This window comes from Podarcis erhardii, assembly GCF_964252035.2.
Source record: "Podarcis erhardii genome assembly, chromosome: 6".
NCBI lineage: Eukaryota > Metazoa > Chordata > Lepidosauria > Squamata > Lacertidae > Podarcis > Podarcis erhardii.
This window is the reverse complement of record NC_138510.1, coordinates 32,005,269-32,024,890: the sequence shown is the minus strand read 5'-3', so window position 1 is coordinate 32,024,890 and position 19,622 is coordinate 32,005,269. Positions and strand designations below refer to the sequence as shown.

At 40.8% G+C, this 19,622-nt stretch overlaps 1 protein-coding gene across 2 annotated transcripts in view; it reads right to left on the bottom strand.

Moving 5' to 3' along the window:
* LOC309343363 (fer-1-like protein 4) overlaps window positions 1-19,622 on the bottom strand; it is a 60,458-nt gene that overhangs the window by 32,093 nt on the left and 8,743 nt on the right. For both annotated transcript variants that reach the window (XM_081864716.1, XM_081864715.1), the window contains exons 4-16: window positions 19,446-19,545; window positions 18,455-18,546; window positions 17,332-17,373; window positions 15,936-16,091; window positions 15,202-15,262; window positions 8,295-8,426; window positions 6,688-6,750; window positions 5,463-5,547; window positions 4,206-4,365; window positions 3,819-4,002; window positions 3,195-3,381; window positions 2,218-2,588; window positions 289-397 (exon numbers count right to left, since the gene is read on the bottom strand). In XM_081864716.1, coding sequence (XP_081720842.1) covers window positions 289-397; window positions 2,218-2,588; window positions 3,195-3,381; window positions 3,819-4,002; window positions 4,206-4,365; window positions 5,463-5,547; window positions 6,688-6,750; window positions 8,295-8,426; window positions 15,202-15,262; window positions 15,936-16,091; window positions 17,332-17,373; window positions 18,455-18,546; window positions 19,446-19,545 — 1,742 coding nt within the window. The remainder of the gene's footprint in view (window positions 1-288; window positions 398-2,217; window positions 2,589-3,194; window positions 3,382-3,818; window positions 4,003-4,205; window positions 4,366-5,462; window positions 5,548-6,687; window positions 6,751-8,294; window positions 8,427-15,201; window positions 15,263-15,935; window positions 16,092-17,331; window positions 17,374-18,454; window positions 18,547-19,445; window positions 19,546-19,622) is intronic.

Genomic DNA, 19,622 nt, shown 5'->3' with positions numbered 1-19,622 from the left:
AACAAATAAGTCTGCAAATTGCTGCAAAATATTTTCCAAGCCATTTTGCGAGTGCTAATCCTTAAGCAAAATGTGCCAGGCTGCAAACCTGGCCAATTTCACTGTGGCCTATTGCAGACAAGGCTGTATATTTGGTGTAGTTGCAGAGCTAAGCGTACAAGGTAGTAACAAAGAGAGGGGCATTTATATAAGAGAATACGAGAATAGAAAGCATGAGAGAGAAACAAAAAAGGAGACGCATTGGAAAGAAACTGTTTTAAAGTGAACACAAGTCTATGTGAAATTTACCTATGGAGATCTCAAACTTCACAGGCTTGCTACCTATTGCTGGCTCCATCATAGTCACCTCAAAGAAGGAGGCAAAGAGAAGGAATTCTTCTTTCACTCCCAGGGCATTCTGAACAACAACAAAGAAATATAGTTTCGAGACAGCCTAGGTATACAATATTGACCTCCTCAAATAATGATTCAGAAAACTAACTTGCGGAAAATTCCAAGTACTGATTTGTGATGGCTGCTAAACATTGACACCAATTCAGGCTTCACACATCTATTGCTTGTATTGCAGGTTTATTCGTGGCCTATTCATAGCCCCTTTGGGCTGGGCTCTAAAGAGAGACCCGTAGTAGGGTTTCTCCTCGTCCAAGAGAAGGCTGGGTGGGGAAAACTGGAAGCTGTTTTCTAACTGAAGAGTCAAGGCAAAGTTAATTCACTGTGTCTTAATACAGCACACTTAATACAAATGCCACCCAAGTCAAACAAGGGCAAACAGCTGTGAGGTTCCATAGGTAATTAGATTAATGACTGGCTGGCTCAGCTCGGTTTCTGTTTTACAGGTCAGTATATGGATGATATCATCTTGGGAGAAGGATGTGAATATTGGAGAAATAAGTCAACCACTTGATCTAGAGTTCTGAGTGCAAAAGAACACTCATGCAGAAGTTGATGCATTAGATGATCTGTCTTCCTTATATGTAAAGGATGCAAGTGCCTGTGAAGGCCAGAATATTATGGGACCCTTATGACACTTTCTTTTGTTCAGGGGACTTAAGCAGCAACTAGTGGTAGCTACAGACACACAAAGCAATAGAGGCATGTATCCTGCCTTAGTCCCATTAACCCCACATCTGAAATCTGTCATAAAAGACAGCTCAGTTGTTTGTTTGATCCAAAAGTAGGGTTGCCACCCATCCCTTAAAATATGGGTTTGTCCCATTTTGGGGGCACAGAGTCCCTTGCCTGTTTGTCTGCCCATTTGTCCAATTTTTGAAGTCATCATCCTCCATGAAAAAATAAAATCGTCATTTGCTCACTCCCCCTAACTTGCTTGTTTGGTGCAGCCTAAATGCTAGGCATCTCAGAAGCTGAGCCTGCCCTCTGGTTAATTGACATTCCAGACTCAAGCCAATGGCTCAAAGAGAATGAGGGAAACGTTTGCTGGAGCCTAAGTCTATAGTTTCAAAGGTCCATAGCTGTTTTGATTAAAAGAAAAAAGAAAAAAACTTCCTTGGAACTGTAAGTAGGCAGCCTACTATATTTACTTATTTCATAAAATGTTATTAGATTTGCAGCCAGACCAGGAAGGGAAGGCTCTATGACATGGGTGTGGTGCTTTTCTCATTTCATTTGCCCTTTTCGCTATGATAGAGCAGGTCAGAGCTCTTTGTCCTTATCTATATAATTCTGTTGTATAATCACCATCTCTACCTGCTCACTGTTCCCATTGCAAACACTGTATGAATTGTAAAGTGCTGCATAGTTTCTGTAAAAGCACATGTGTACCAAACACTTTCCTTTCTTCCACAGAGTCTAAGGGGAGCGTTATCTGCTAGATCAGGGATGGGGAAACCTTTGGTCCTTCAGATGTTGTTGAACTATCATTGACTATGCTGGCTAGAGTGGCTTTGAGCTGGTGTCAAACATCTGGAGGGGCAACATATTTGCTTAAGCGTCTTGAAGCAATTTATCACAACTCTTTAAATTTGAAATGTGAAAGAGATGCTTACAATTTCAAGATTTCAGAATTTCAACTTAGTACCTACCTTGCAACATAGTACATTTGTCTTACATAGTGCCTTTGTAAGAGACAATTATATTACTTTTGTAGCTGTCCAGGAAACGTTTCATCTCTATTCTGGAATTAACATATATGTGTGTATAGAGGAAGGCAATGCACACAGCCAGAGCTTTGCTTTAAGATCTAAATATGAGACTTACCTCTGGGAGAGGATGGAGGTCCTCTACCTCCACAATCACCTCACTTGGCTGGTCAGACTCCTCCAGGACGTCACCCTCAGCTTGGCTTCGTTGCTGCTCTTTGACAGAAGCTTTGGATTTCTCCTTGGCCTTTTTGCTCTTTTTCTTCAGCTTCAGCTTACTTAGGGCACCTTTGAGAGCTTCCACAGGCTTTTTCTCTGCTGCCTGGATAGTGCTAAAGATCTCCACACTAATGGCCATGAGAAGACGCCCGCGATAGAATATGCCTTCACCCAGACCTTCATTGAGATCTTTGTGCACATCTCGCAGGGCAGAATTCTTGGGTGATCCATATAAATTCACCCAGGTTGGGCCAAAGGTGGGATTAAAGCCTGTGGGAAAAGACATTTCTGAATTTGGTTCAGAATTTCACACATGTCATTCCCCACTATGGAGCAGAGCAGAGCAGAGACTCTTGGTGACCCTCCTAGATACTGGCTATAACCAAACAGAATTCAGCAGGAATGACTGTGGCCATATCCCATGGATTGCCTATGTACCATACACGTAAAGCACACATCCCCAAATTTTGGAAACTGTAGTTTGTTAAGGGTGCTGGGAATTACAGTTCTGTGAGGGGTAAACTATAGTTCCCATGATTATTTGCGGGTATATGCTTTAAAAGTGCTCTAACTGTATTGTGTACATGCAGCCATAGATTTGGGTGCCCATCAGATCTCCCCTACTTGTGCTTCTACACACACAGAGATGGACATATTTGCATACCCGGCCAGCTGAGCTGTAGTACATAAATTAATATTTATTATATGCTTGTATGTATTCCATCCTTCAAATATATTCCCCGGACAGGGAAGAATATAAGATTAAAGATATAATCAAAATATTTAAAAACAAAAAACCCCACTCCAGACCAATCGGCAATGAGTGAAAGAATCATGTGAACATTCAGAAGTGCCTGCTGCTCTGAGGGGGCTCACCATTTCTGCCAGGATCAGATATTTGCTGCAGATCAATAAAGTGTGTGGCAAGGGCAACATCTCCAATGTTGGCATCATCCAACATTTGGACTTTTATTTTTCTGACAAGAGGCGGGAACATTTCAATGAAGCTGATCTGTTCGTTCCACACTGGTTCTGTGGTACTGCTTTCAACTGAAGTTTCTCCCTGAACCAAAGAAATGAATCAAAATTGCACAAAAGGGAAAACAGTAGAAGTTTCCACTTTGAAACAACACAACATTAATTTTCCATTCATAATAACGTGTGGACATCCAATGAGGTGAATGTTGTAAGATTCAGGACAGATTTTTGAAAGCACTTCTTCACACAGCACATATTTAAACTATGGAACTTACTCCAACAGGAAGTAGTGATGGCCACCAACTTGGATGGTTTAAAAAAGGATTAGGCGAAGTAATGGAGGAGAAGGCTGTCTCTCTAATCAGTTTTCTAATCAGCTTCCTACATTCTTAGTACATACCCTCTCTCTATTATGATGCATTAGAAAAGCATTTGTTCAAGTTACATAGACTGGACTGTTGCGAGCCACAGAACAATGAACCAAACATTTCACAGAAATCAGTTGCTCAAGCTTAAACTTACCTGCTGACCAGAAAAAACAACTTGCACATATGGATCAATGAAGACTTTCTTCTCACCCACAATCTTTGAAAAACCACCCATGATTCCTGCACTCATGCTGGGCAGACCCTCTGCCTTGTACATTTTGATGCAGAATTTCGCCCATGGCCTTTCAGCTGGGACTCTTTTAGGCAGCAGCAAGTTCCTGAAAGGAATATATTTGAGCTCTAAATAGTGTTCACAGCTCCTAGAAAACCAGAGGCTAACTAAAATTGAAGGAAAGAAGATCACTGAATCAGAACAATGGCCAATTCCATCAGTTCTCTAATCTTGAATAACATTAGCTATCAATCCATTGCCAATCCTTTGGGAGAACACACTACATACCTCTCCATAACACAAACTTACTTTTCAATGTCTTCATTCTGACTTGCTGAGGTAGTAGGAAGGGAACTCATTACATCCCCCCGTGCAATGACAGAAATGTTGCATTTCACAAAGCCTTTGACTCCTGCCCTGGTGTCCTTGGGGTCATGAATAACAGCCCACTTCTGGTAAAATCTGTGATCTAAAAAGGACATAAAGAGAGAATATCTGATTTACAATTTTCCTGGATCCAATACATATTATGATGACAACTTCCATCACAAGTTCAAAGCCTCAGAGAAAAGCCAGCAGAGTTGTATTATCCTCACAAAGTACCAGGGAAGACACTTAGCAAGCAAAAATCAATATCCATTCCCTGAAACCAACAGAGCTCTGCAGATTTACGGGAGGTTATGCACAGGAAATATGAGCTTTACTGAGGTCTTTCCATGGGCACGGTAGAAATTCCATGGAGCTTTCAGTTTTGATGAGGCAACACTTTGCACAATAAGGCTCATATATCCCCTGAAGAGTCAGAATCCTGGCCAAGAGGGCTGTAGAGGGTTCAGAATCATGAGCGCTGGAGGCAGAGCCAAGCTAGCTTTACCGTAGAGCAAAGTAAGATTGGCTGACAGACAACAAATGCTGCATACACTCCAACATTTCTCTGATGAAAATAGGGACATTCCATGATGATAACCTGGGCAGCTTCCAACATATAAAAATAATATTAAAACATTAAAAAAATCCCTATACAGGATTGCCTTCAGACCGCTTGGGGGTTGAATAACTCCATTCGCTCCAATGCAAATAGGGACAACCTAAGGAAAAGTTGGACATTCTGGGATCAAATCAGAAACCAGGGTGGCTTGTCTAAATCAGGGACATCGCTGGAAAATAGGGACACTTGGAGGGTCTGTTGCTGGCAAGAGGCAACAAGTTGTTGGAGGTCAGAGTTGTGTGAGCTATGCAGCCCTGCACCCTCCTCCCCACTTGCAAGTCTGCTACCCTTCACCAATGTTCAAGTAAGATTCAGCTGCCGCCAGTCTGGTTGCCTTTTGTACATGGAATAGGGAAAGGCACAATGTTATCCTTAGTTTTCAGCAAAAATGTATTGGGGCTGCCTTGACTAGGCAGATGAAAACCCATTTTACAATGTTCTCATTCATTACTTAATTGTAAATTATGTTGTTGTGAAAGAAAGAGTTCAAAATAGACCATAATGCAAGGGCGACTCATATCATAGGCTCAAAGCAGATAATGGAAAAGGAAATCAAGAATCACTTCCAAGTACTGTACCTGGCTGGTTGTATATAGTCGCTAGATCAACCTTGAATATCCCTATGAGTGCACCTAAGAATCGGATCTTCTTTGAATGGAAGACCTGCACAGTAATACAAACCACTTTCTCAGTATTGTCAAAAGGTGTGCAGAACGTGTTTAATGCTACATTAGTAGCCCTCTATCAGCAGTGGTGGAGGGAACTGAGCTAATAGAATTGTTCGGTGGTTCCAAAGGATAGGGGAAGTGGCAAAAAAATGGCCAAGTTAAACTGTACTATATGAAACAGAGACAAGTTTAAAGGATGAGGGGTGTATTTCAATGTTGTCAGTCTTCGCTAATCTTGTGTTATAAGTCTACAAATAAATTGTAAAGCTATTTTTATCAACAATGGTATGATTTGTCTGGTGCTTCTTTTCAATTTAGAAGTTTAATCAAATTATTTTTCCTTCTGGCAATGTCAGGATGTTAAATATTAATAAAGTATTTGAAACAGAGTGTGGAACACATATGTATGTCGTTTATAAAAGCAGCCTCTATTTCAGCATTCCAGAGGACAGATACGAGGCATCGTCACACAGATGATCAAACCGTCCCATGGAGATGTTGCAAGGTTGGGATGTTGCAAGGATTTTACAAGGCAACCAGCTCATTTCTTCCACCCAATATAGAATGCATTAGAAAACTGTTTCCTAGGTACTTAGAATTCCTACCTCCTAGGACCAAGGCAGCCCAGTATAGCTGAGGTTCAGATTACTTTAGCTGCTCCTTCAAATTTCTCCTAGAACACACCATTTTCACTGGACATTTGGCTTAACCCATGAATCCTCATTTTCAGCCATAACAAATTGGTGCACATAATTACATTTTATCTCATTTGTCCCTCTCCCACCCCTTTGTTTGTTGTCTCTCGCACTTCTAGATTGCATGCTCATTGCAGGGAGGGACCTCTCTGATCCTCCTGCAAAGTGCCACCTACACTTAAGGCACTATAAAATATCATGAACAAAAATAGTACAGTAATGCCTACATTGGTTTGGATTGTAATGGTTTCCACTGAGGCAGTCATTCTTATGAAACTAAGAATCAGCAAAACTTTGGAAAAAGAGGAAGGAAACCTAAAGCAGAGGCATGGCTTAGTATCCCACCTATTTTGTTATGGTTCTTAGCACCCATGTTGCTATGCAATAGGCTCATGTTAGCTCTCTCCCCATAACAGTGACCCACAATGGCTGATACTTACAGAAATCTCTATGAGTCTGTGGAACAAAACATCTCTCGGTTCATGGAATTCAAATGTAAAATACTGGAAGGGAAAGGTGAAGAATTCTGACTCATGAGTGCTATCATATTCCAAGGACCACAGTTGTGCCCCCCCATGAGATGCTTTCTTTAAAGCAGGGGTCATCAAACTTTTTCATCTCATGTGCAAATTTGCAAACTGGGGAAGCTGCCATGAGCAACACGCAAGCACTGCAACCATCCGCATACTGAAGCCATTCACACCTGCACACTTTACAGCCACACATATATGCACACATGGCATAAGGTAAAGGGACCCCTGACCGTTAGGTCCAGTCGTGGATGACTCTGGGGTTGTGGCTCTCATCTCACTTTACTGGCTGAGGGAGCCAGCATACAGCTTCTGGGTCATGTGGCCAGCATGACTAAGCCGCTTCTGGTGAACCAGAGCAGCGCATGGAAACACCGTTTACCTTCCAGCCAGAGCAGTACCTATTTATCTGCTTGCACTGTGTGCTTTCGAACTGCTAGGTTGGCAGGAGCAGGGACTGAGCAAAGGGAGCTCACCCCGTCACGGGGATTCAAACCACCAACCTTCTGTTTAACCCACAGCGCCACATTGCATACACACATGCATTTGCTGCAATCTTGCACACACCAGTCACAACAATGCGCATACCAGCAATTAGGCTTGACAAAAGTGTTTTTGCTTCCCGCCCCCCTCCAAGTCTAACTGAAGGCAGAAGGTGGTATTCCTGGAGAAGACACCCTTCCCTCCCCAACTGCAACCCCTCCATCATCCCTCTTCCATTGTAATTAGGCCTGGGGGGAAACATTCCATTGTAGTCAACAGAGGACCTCTTGTGTGGGAGGCATTTTGAGTCAGGAGGCTCACAAGTGGGGGGCGGTCACCATTAACTCACCCTTCCCTATTTGAGACCCCCCTGCTGCAAATGTTCCCCACCCCCACAGTTAGGCTTCATTGAAACTTTTTGGCTACAATAAGTTTGGCAGCCACTTCTCTAAACTTTTGAACCCATACCCAGCCCACCTCACTGAACCCTTCCCTCCACCCATCAGTTGGCATTGCCCAGTGAAGAGAGCTGATTGACATGGTTTTGGGGGAAATGGCCTCACAGGGAAAATTGGACGTGGCAGGGCAAGATTTGTCCATAGGCCAGAGGTTCCCCACTCATGCTCTACAGAGGTGCATAAGCGTAGGACTTTCTCACATGTTGCGAAATTTCTGTAAAGAAAGCACTCTCCCGAAGGAATAAATGGTTGACCCACATGCTGATAATCCAATAGGTGATCATGAACACAGGGTAATTTGATTTATATACTCCTGGCCTCCACGTGCTAGTAGGCTGCAGCAAAATTTTAGCAACTGTACACAGAACCATTACTCAAGTGTGCAGCTGCCAACCTTGATAATTTAGTTATGACTTGCATGTTAATGCAACATCTTTTGTGGCATATGCAAGAGCATGCGAGTCTTTTGAGAGTCTTTTGCAGCCTGCAGTCAGCTGCCTAACAGTGGCCAGGATATGTACAAAACTAGAAGTTCTGAGTGGTGGAGTCATGGAATCTTGCCTGTACATTACATACCTCATTGTAAAAGGGACAGTTGGTTGACTTTTGTGTTGCTGTGCGTCTCTTCTCATCTCCGATTTTCACAACTACAAAAGGGTCAATATTCACTCCTACCAATTTCTGGGCTTCAATAATGTTTATGCCAATCTGTGGAGACAATACACTTCCTAGGATCAGTCTGAGGATGTCATCATTATGGGAGATGGAATTAAATAAGAGGAAGGAGAAAATTGCTTGTTTCAAAGGCGCAGGTGTCTGAGTTTTTTCACAAGTTACAAGTATGTCAGGGTCACTTGGGAATTTTCTTTCAATCTGCAGGCAGAGATGGGGAAGCCATGGCCCTCCAGATGTTGTTGGAATCCAACTCCCACCAGCCCCAGGCAGCACGGCTAATGGTCAGGGATGATGGGAGTTGTAGTTCATCATCAAGAGGGGCACAGGTTCCCCCACTCCTGATCTAACATGTCCTGGGCTAGTCTAATAGGAGTTTGATAACTTGGGAATAGTCCCATAAAATATCGCATGCCCTCCCAGAAATCTTAAGGCAATATGAACATTCCCTTAAACCAGTGGTTCTTAAAGAGTGTGGCATGACACACTGGTGTGGCAGGAGAAAATGGCAAGTGTGGCCAGAAAATTCAAGGGCATTTGAACAATTCATTTCTATTGTTGAGGAAATGAGAGTTTATCTCAGATTAGACCTAATATAAATGAGGTTTAGACCCGGCAAAAGCAAATTTACATCTCTCATTGAGTTTGTATACATACTTAAGGTACATACAGTATATCAGAGGCACATTTATAATTGTATTTTGGGAATGGTTCATGTTCTTTTGTAGCTGCAATATTTTATACTTTCTGGATGTCCTATAATCATATTATAAAATAGTTGTGTTCTATCTTATAAATCAAGCACTGCTAGGAGTTGTTTCTTTTTGTTTTCCAATGTATTTCCTACCAATACAAAATTTGATGTGGTATAGCGGGGGACCCCTAAAATCACAGGCGCTGAAGCCTGTGAGCAAGGAGATTCGGTGGGCACCTTTGCGCCCCCCCGGCATCGTGAAAGAGCCTTTTTAAAGGCTCCGGAGCGGCATCGGGGTGAGCGCGGTGCTGAGGATCGCTACCCAGCTTACGGAGTGAAGCCGCGTCGCCATTAACGGAGAGCGCCGATTCCTTTCTGAAACTAAAGATTGGCAACAACAATACCCGTGAGTAAGAACGCAAAATTAAAAACGGGACTTAAAAATCTAGAAGATTTGGCTGAAAACGGGAAGGCAAAAATTAAGGAAGTCAGCCTCCCGGATCTGCATGATTAACGGAGCAATGAAAGACTGAGCTGTGATTAAACGGACTTTCCTTTTAACTCTTATTAAACCAGACATCGAAAGGATCTCCCCCCTGTAGTGCAGGAGAAGGGGGGGAGGAAACAGAATTAATTTAACCTGCAAAAGAAAGGGATAAGGAATAAAAAACCTCTGCTGCTGACACTTCTGGTCAGGCTGCCGGAGCAGCGATCGCCTGAAAAAGGAACTGTCAAGTGAGCTGTCAAAAGACAGTGGCTACAAAATAAGACTTATTTGAAACATATTAACGGGACTTTGGTGGATTACAACTTTAACAGTAAAGTGCTACAAATTAAAGACTCTTAGTGGGACTTTTGCCTTTGGACTTTCTGTTTCTTTGTTGTGGGTGCCTTTGGATGGTTACAATTGCCTCCTCTAGAGGGCTTCAGTTGTATTACGGTGTATCCAGCGGGATTTTCCACTTGCAACTTTCCTGTGTGAATGACCTTGAGTTATGAGCAACCCGCCAGAAGAAATTTCAACAAGAAGTAAAACAAAGCAGGCTCAAAAACAAGCTCAAAAAAGAGGCTCTTTATCAGGAGCAGCAGCTGCACAAGAAAAAATAACAGCAGCATCAATGGAGTCAATGACACAGGCTCTGCTCAAAATAAATCAGTCATTAGAAGTACTCACCAAGCAATCTGCAGAACTTACTAAACAGTCTACAGAGAACTCTAAGAAACTGACGGAGCTGACAACAAGACTAGACCTGAACACAACAACAATCTCATCTAATACAGATTCTATAAACCGTTTGGTTCAAGAGTCTACGGAAACAAGGAGAATAGCTGAGAGTGCTAGGTCTACTGCCGAAGAAACCAAAGGAAAGTTTGCGCCTATTGCAAAAAAAGTACATGAACATGATACAGCATTAGCCCTACTAGAACTGGAAAGGAAAAGCAAGAACCTGAAATTAAGACTGGTTCCAGAAGAGGAAGAGGACAAGCTTGGGGAATTCCTCACAGATAAATTTCAAGATTTTTGGAATGATGAGTTAGATGGAGAAGAAGATGAATTTGTGATAACCTCAGCCTTTCGGATTGGCAGGAAGCAAGGGAAGAAGCCAAGAGACTGTTTAATTACCTTGGGATCAAAGGAACAAAGAGACAAAATACTGAACCTACATTTCCAGAAGGCCTTGGTCATTAAAAATTCTCAGATCCAGATTTTTAAGGATATTCCCAAATACTTTTTGGAGGTTAGATCTCAATTTAAAGAATTAGTTGATCTACTTAAACAGAATAATATCCCATTCAGGTGGGAATTTCCACAAGGGTTGTCCTTTAACTTTAAAGGGAAGAAAATTAAAATAAAAACAAACCAGGATAAAGAACTCTTTTTGGAAAGAAATCAAGAGGATCTTCAGAAAGGAACTGTTAGTGAGGGGGAAGTACCGGACATTTCAAATCTATCATTTGGACTGAACCGAGCACCGACCGAGGAGGAACAACAACTTGGTGCAGTCGGTGGAAGAGCTACCCAGTAACAAAAAAATGTCTCTGCAACTCTTCAGCTGGAATTGTAATGGTTTGAACCACCCTCGAAAAAGGGGTCAAGTATTCCATCTATTAAAGAAGGAACATCTAGATGTAATCTGTCTACAAGAAACTCACATTGCCAGGACACATAGAAAACTTTTAACAAATAAGAGATTAGGACAAGAATTTATTTCATCAGATAGAGTTAAGAAAAGAGGAGTTGTGATCTATGTCAAGGAAAAATTTGAACCAAAACTGATCTTTAAGGATGACCAAGGAAGATACCTGGCAGTGGAAATTCAAATTCATGGAGAAAAGATTTTGATTGTTGGAGTATATGCACCAAATGAGGGGAAGGCTGAATTCTTCAAGAAGTTGCATGAGACTTTAATGGACTTTTTGGATTTTAAAATTATAATGATGGGTGATATGAATGGAGTTGTCTCCACAAACATGGACAAGGCCCAAAGACAAATAATATCTAATGATGGAAGACTACCAAAGACATTCTTTGAACTGACGGACACTATGGACCTGATTGACATTTGGAGAACTAGGAACCCTCTGGAAAGGGAGGGGACCTTCTTCTCTGAAGCAAAAATGACATGGACTAGAATTGATCAAATATGGACTTCTAGTAATCTGGCATTAAAAGTTAAAAAAATAGAAATCTGCCCAAAGACCTGTTCTGACCACAATGCTGTCAAGATGGAAATGAAACTGACAACAGCTGGAACCTTTAGATGGAGAATGAATGACACTCTCTTTGGAGATGAAGAAATTTGTAAAAAGGCTCAAAAGACACTTAAAGACTACTTCGAGATTAACCTGAGATCAGACACTGAAAAAAGAGTTATTTGGGATGCAAGTAAAGCCGTGATGCGTGGCTTCCTAATACAACAGAATTCAATAAAGAGGAAAAAACAGAATGAGAAGAAAGAGAAAATTTGGAACCTAATAAAAGAAGGGGAGAAGAAATTGAGATCTAAGCCTAAATCTCAAGAGATATTAAGAGAAATAAAATTTTATCAAACACAATATATGGAATTGATGAATCAGGAAATAGAATGGAAAATTAAACAAATGAGACAAAAGACTTTTGAGTCCGCAGATAAATGTGGGAAGCTACTGTCTTGGCAATTGAAAAAGAGGCAAAAATTGAATACAGTGACATCACTCGAAGTAGATGGGAAGTCTATTAATAAACCAAATGAGATAAGTAATTGTTTTCAAAGTTTCTTCAAGAAATTATACAAACAAGGGCCAAAAAACGAACAGGAGATAGAAGAATTTATTGGAAAATACGGCTTACCAAAAATCTCTGAAAATAATAGAAGGAGTTTAAATGAGAAAATTACAGATCAAGAAATAGAGAGCGCCATTCAGGATATGCAGCTGGGAAAATCACCAGGACCAGATGGACTAACTGCGAGATACTATAAAGCACTGAAGGATTGGTTAATACAACCATTGAAAGAAGTTTGCAATCAAATTTTGGAAGGGAAAAAGGCTCCCGAATCGTGGAAGGAAGCATTCATCTCACTTATACCGAAGACAGAAACTGAGAAACATCAAGTTAAGAATTACCGCCCTATATCACTCTTGAATGTGGATTATAAAATTTTTGCAGACATTTTAGCAAAAAGATTCAAAAAAGTTTTGTTAGAGGAGATTCACAGGGACCAAACTGGCTTTCTACCAGGCAGGCAATTGTCAGACAATGTGAGGAATATTATAGACATTTTAGAACTTCTGGAAACTGACATAAATAGAAAAGCTGTTTTGATTTTTGTGGATGCAGAGAAAGCCTTTGACAACATTTGTTGGAGCTTTATGAAGAGGAATCTCCAAGGGATGGGGGTAGGCAAAAACTTTGAAAATGGTATAAGTGCAATTTACTCTGAGCAAAAGGCCAAACTAATTGTAAATGGTATGGTTATGGACGAAATTCCAATAGAGAAAGGGACACGACAGGGATGCCCAATTTCCCCTCTATTGTTTATATCGGTACTGGAGGTTTTCCTAAATATGATTAGAAGAGACCAGCTGGTTAAAGGTATACAGGTCGGAACTAAACATTATAAGTTAAGAGCATTTGCAGATGATCTAGTCTTGACATTACAACAGCCAGAAACCAGTACAAAAAGAGTTTTGGAACTTATTGAAATATTTGGTCAGGTAGCAGGTTTTAAATTAAACAAACATAAGACAAAGGTGTTGGAAAAAAATCTCACGGTGGGGGAAAAAGATAGTTTTCAAAGAGAAACTGGTTTGGAAATTACTAAAAAGGTAAAATATCTGGGGGTGAATTTAACATCTAAGAATGTGAACCTATTTAAAGACAATTATGAGAAATGCTGGGCCGAAGTGAAGAAAGATTTCGATATATGGTCAAGATTGAGACTTTCCTTGTTAGGCCGAATTGCTGTTATCAAGATGAATGTATTGCCGAGATTGTTGTTTCTGTTCCAGACATTGCAAATTTTAGATAAGATGGACTGTTTCAAGAAGTGGCAGAAAGATATATCTAAATTTGTCTGGCAGGGCAAAAAACCCAGAATAAAATTTAAGATTTTGACTGATGCAAAGGATAGAGGGGGCTTTGCCCTGCCGGACTTAAAACTTTATTATGAAGCAGCGGCTTTTTGCTGGCTGAAACCATGGCTACTTCTTGAGAATACAGACATTCTGGACCTGGAAGGTTATGATAATAGTTTTGGTTGGCATGCATATTTATGGTATGACAAGGTAAAGGTACATAGAAATTTTAAAAACCATATTGTTAGGAAAGCATTGTATAATGTATGGAATCGATATAAAGATTTGCTTGAAAGTAAAACCCCCAGGTGGTTGTCACCAATGGAAGCCAAGTCGGTAAAAAGACTGAACATGGATACAGAGTGGCCAAAATATTGTGAAATTATAGAATATGATGGTGAAAAGTTGAAACTACAGAGTTTTGAGAAATTGAAACCTAAAGTTCGAGATTGGTTACATTATTTCCAGATCAATGAAACTTTTAAGCAGGACAGAAAACTAGGATTTCAGAAGGAGAGGTCAAAGTTAGAAACAGAATTGCTGGAACCCAATACCAAGAATTTGTCTAGAATGTATAATCTGCTGCTAAAATGGAATACACAGGATGAAACGGTTAAATCAGCTATGATTAAGTGGGCACAGGATATTGGTCATGATATCATGTTTGCTGACTGGGAGCAGTTATGGACCACAGGTATTAAATTTACGGCATGCAGTGCCCTGAAAGAGAACATAATGAAAATGATCTATAGGTGGTACATGACTCCAGTCAAGCTTGCAAAGATATATCATTTGCCCAATAACAATTGTTGGAAGTGCAATGAATGTGAAGGAACTTTTTATCACCTTTGGTGGACCTGCCCAAAGATTAAGGCCTACTGGGAAATGATCTATAATGAAATTAAGAAAATCCTTAAGTGGACATTTGTAAAGAAACCGGAGGCTTTTCTCTTGGGCATGGTCGGCCAATTGGTACCAAAGAAAGATAGGACCTTTTTTATGTATGCAACAACAGCAGCAAGAATCCTTTTGGCGAAGTATTGGAAGACTAAAGAATTACCTACTCTGGAAGAATGGCAGACCAAGGTGACTGAATTTATGGGATTGGCAGAGATGACCGGCAGAATTCGTGACCAGAAGAAAGAGACAGTGGAGGAGGACTGGAAAAAATTTAAAATCTATCTTAAAAATTGTTGTAAAATTTCGGAATGTTAAGATGTCAAGGGATTGGATACAAAGAATTACAGCTATAAATTGAAATTTATAAAATAGAATTTTTTTAAAGAGAATTAAATATAAAAATGGGATGAAGAATTGCTAAAAATTTTTAAAATATGGATGCAGGGAAGGGGAGGTTTGGGGAAGTCGTGTTATGTTTATTTGTTTTTTGTTTATGTTGTAAAATCAATAAAAATTATTTAAAAAAAAAAAAACAAAATTTGATGTGGTATGAGCATATTTTTATTCTGAAAGTGTGGCCTCGAAATATATATATATTTTAAAAAGTTTGAGAGCCACTGCCTTAAATAGTTTACACAAGAAGACTGGCAAGTATAGTACCTGGAAGTTCTGTGGTCTAGGAGTAGCATACAGGTCCCATTTGGAAAAGACCCTAGAACGGCTGCAATGGAAAGAAAACACTGATTAAACACTTCAGCAATGCCATTCTCTGTAAGCCATTATTTTATTTTGGGGGTAAATAAGTAAAGCTTTTAGTTTGAACTGTGACCCTTGTTAACACAATTTAAAAGGGAAGGATAATAGAAGAAAACGAAATGTTGACTTCAAAATTTAATCAAATGTTTTTATTGTCATCGCTCTCTCAACAGAAATTCAGCAAGCGCTTTCCGCTTTAACTTTTAAACATTTCTGTGCCATCATTTTGTATTTTTATGTTATGAACCACCTTGTAATCTTCAGATGAAAAGCAGTGTACAAATTTAGTAAATAATACTAATCAGGTTTATGCAAACAATTAAGAATCTGTAATAATATGCAGACAAGTAAGAATTTGGAATAAGTGATTATCTGTAATAATCACTTATTCCGATTTTTTTAGTGGTATTCTAGATGCTCCTCAGGGTCCCTTCCAACTATGAAATATGCTATTCCTGTTGATAAATAATGAAAGATCCTCATACAGCACATACACACTGTTCTGAAAGGTACACTGTGCTTAACACCAGTTCCTTTTTTGAAGGGATATCAAATACGGTAGCTATGTGATGACGTGCCAAGCTAGCTAGGAACATGAAGACAGACCCTTTTGTGTTAAAGTGCTTTCAGAAAAGTACCTCTTGACAGGAGTGAAGACAATGCCGGAGAACTCCATGTCAGACACATCATAATAATCATCCTCATCATCATCAGTCTCCAAGCCTTTGACAAGTTTCCTGCCAAGTACTACAGCCTTCCTATCCAGATCAGCAGCTCGCTTCACTTCATCAGGGCTGCAACAAACACAAGCTCATGCTACATGTAAAGGGAACTTTAAGAAGCACAAGATATATGCAGTTCCTACAGCCTATCAGCCTCTGAAGCTTTAAAAAATCTTATCTATATCATTCATGACCAAAACTGAGCATCTAGTTCTTCCCTTTTTATTCATTTTTATCATCATCATCATCATCATCATCATCATCAATAACAACAACACAATCCACTCCAAGTTAATCAATTTTAATCAATTATTACAGTGTCAGAGGTTTAAGGATGTCTTCTTTTCCTCTCGATCTATAAGACATAATAATGCTTAACTATGGCTAGACCTGGAGTTTCCCACCCCCCTGCTTTCCAGTGAAACAAAACAAAAGAAACACAAACCAACTAAAAACAGCATACAGAATATAAAAGCAATTTAAATCAACCCAGTATTGAAACAACACAATGAAACATCCAAAGTTGTGCAGAGACAAAACATACTATAACTTTGAGTTTCTGGAGTAAAATGTTTACATATTGTGGGTCCTTCTGTTGCTTGTGTATTCCATCACAGGCCCATTGCAAGCACTTTTTGCCCACTATGTGTCATATCACAACTATGCTTGGCATTGCTACACTGCATCTAGCAAATATGGTAAGTCACCAACTTTGCAGTGTTGATCTCCCAGTGCTATCCTGTTGTAGTGCCCCAAGCTGACTCACAATGTAAGAGCAATGCCCCAACTCAAGGGCGTTGCATCCCTGATTGCTGCCCAGGGTGTGCGTACGGGCATGCAGAGGGGGATGTACGCACCAAGTGGGTGGGACATGCTGGGGGCGCAAAACTCACTCACTGGAGCCTGCCGGAAGCGCCCGGCTCCCTCCCGTGCCAGATCATCGCAGCATTGGAGAGGGGCAGTGGCAGCGCCCCTCTGATGCTTCCAAGCTGTGTGTGATCACAGCATCTGAGAGGGGCAGCAAGGTCACCTCTCTGACGCTTTCGCGCCTGGGTCAGGCCTGACCTGGCAGTGGAGCAGCTACCGCCCATGTGCCCCCAGCCCCAAAGGCCAGCCTGGGCATGGCTTCATTCCATAAGGGAACTATAGTGGTTGCGCCCCCTCAAAAAATGCACCCAGGGCAACGGCCCCCTCCCAGCCCCCCATGCTACGCCGCTGCCCCAACTTGTGGTTTTGAACCAGTGCATAAAAGCTTTTGTATTTGATCGAGTAACTCAGAATATCAGGTTATAAAATGGAATAGGACACTTACTCCAGCTCTTCAAATCCAGGGTTGCGGATTATAATCTCTGAGCTATAGTAAACAGGGGGAGAAAAGGAATAATGACAAGCATGCACCTACTGCAGAAAATAGCTCTCTATCCAATTTAACCTTTCTTGGGTTATTTCCATAATAGGGCCCTTTATCCCTGCTGAGGGATCAAATTTCTGCAGTTAACTAGAAGCTGAATAATGACTATGAGTACACACACAGTTTAAACTGTTGCTCTAGTCTATTTCCCAGTTGGGACAGGGGCGTCATAAACAAGACATTTAAAAAGAAAGGATGTCAACAGTGAAAATCCTGGAATGCAATTGTTTTGTCTCCACTCTCTGGAAAACCTGAGTGAGTGAATGATATCAATGTTGGCTACACTGACTGGTGAATCTTCTTAATGGCTTGCAGTCTCTCTTGGCCTAACATTTATATCAACAGAGTGATTCTGATGGCAATCAGAACTCCTCAGATTAGTGGTTGAGAGAGGCCAGTTATGGCGCAATTGCTTCCAAAGCAACATTATGCAGTAATATGCTTAACTGCGACAATTTCTCTTTCATGCCTCAAAACCCACATTGCCTGGGGATAGTCATTCAATTTGCACTTGCATGAGCCCTGCATGTGCTAAAATCTTATCCTTGCTGATCTTACATTTCTGTGCTCATTGTAGGAATACTTTGAAATCTCCTAACAGGGGAGAGTACGGTGGAGACATGCCTGTAGGAATGCTGATTGAATAGCAGACATCTAAGTCCGTGCTTTAAAACTAAGGGTCCAATCTAAACTCTCCCCTCCCACTGGTGGGACTTTGTAGAGCAGTGGAGCCACTCCCACATTTGTAACCCTGCTGGTTTCAGCAAATATGGGGAGGATGATCAGAGTTGATGCCATCTTTCTGGCTATAAACTGGCTCCCAGGCAAGCTCAGTCCAGCTCTAGCCTTTCTCAGCCCTTGGAACACCCATTTTGGGATTCTGCCAGCTGTTGGTAGGGATCCTGCCCACCTGTTTGGTAACTGGGAGGAAGCTGACTGAGCTGGGTTTCCTGAGTGGAAGGACACTTCTGCCTAGTCCTACCTTCTGCCCAGTGTAATTTTCTTCTCACATTATATCCAGTACCTGTCTTTCATCTGATAGACAAAATCTTCTTCAGCCCATGTTCCTGCGGCTCCATCAGGAGGCTGGTATCGCAGCTCTAGTTCAATATATATCTATATGGGAAAGGCAAACCATAGGAAGACCACAACTGTTATAAGGAAGCTGGCTTGGGGAGGTTTTTTGTCCTGAAATACAGGATGTAAATTGGTACGGACAGTGTTTTTTTTTCTTTAAAAAAATGTTTAGGGGTACTCTCATTTTGACTCAAGAAGAACACTATTTTATAGATCAAATAAGGAAAAAAAAAATACAGTAAATGGACAAAAGTACAAAGATTCACAAAATATTTAGGAGTATGCATCCCTGCATCCCCCCCATAAAAAAGTATTGGGTATGGATAAATGCATGCACAAAATATGTAAGAATATTTTAAAACAGAAGAGAATATAGTAAATGCACATACAAAAGTAAGTAAAAAATAACAGTGAGCTAAATTAAGTGGAGAACTAGTATCTCAGTCTAACCCACCTCGCAGGACAGTTGTGAGGTAGGGACCATGTATGCTGTTCTGAGCTCTTTGGAGGAATGGCGGAATTAAACATATAATAAATGGACCATTTTTTTGTGCATGCCCAAAACCAAAATCTAAGCATGTTAGCAATGGAGGATGTCTGCAGAAAGAATCTTCCATAACTCATGTAGGATCTCTTTCTAGCAAATAGGAGCCTAACACATATTAAGTGCTTTGTCAAGTTAGCTGTGGCACTCAAAAGCCAGCTCACTGGTTCTTTTCAAGTATCCCTGGGCATAGCCAGGATTTTTGTTGGGGGGGGCAGGACTTTGATAGGGGGCAGGACTTTTGTTAGGGGGAAGAACTGATGTGATTGGTCAGTTAGTTAAGTATTTCTATTGTTTTACTTGAACTGGGGGGGGGTGCAGTTGCCCCCCAGCCCCACCCTTGGCTACACCCATGCAAGTATCCCAATATTCTGATGATAGTCAAACTACTTACACCTGTGATACTGTGGTTTTTGTCAACCAGAGCCTCTCTGATGTTTAGTCGTCCAGATGTTACTAAGTGCTGAAGGCTTATAACTAAGGAACCAAGTAATCTACAACGAAATAATAAGCAATGTTGAAACAGAGTACTAAAGTATGCTGGGGGATGATGAGACATGAATACAAACAA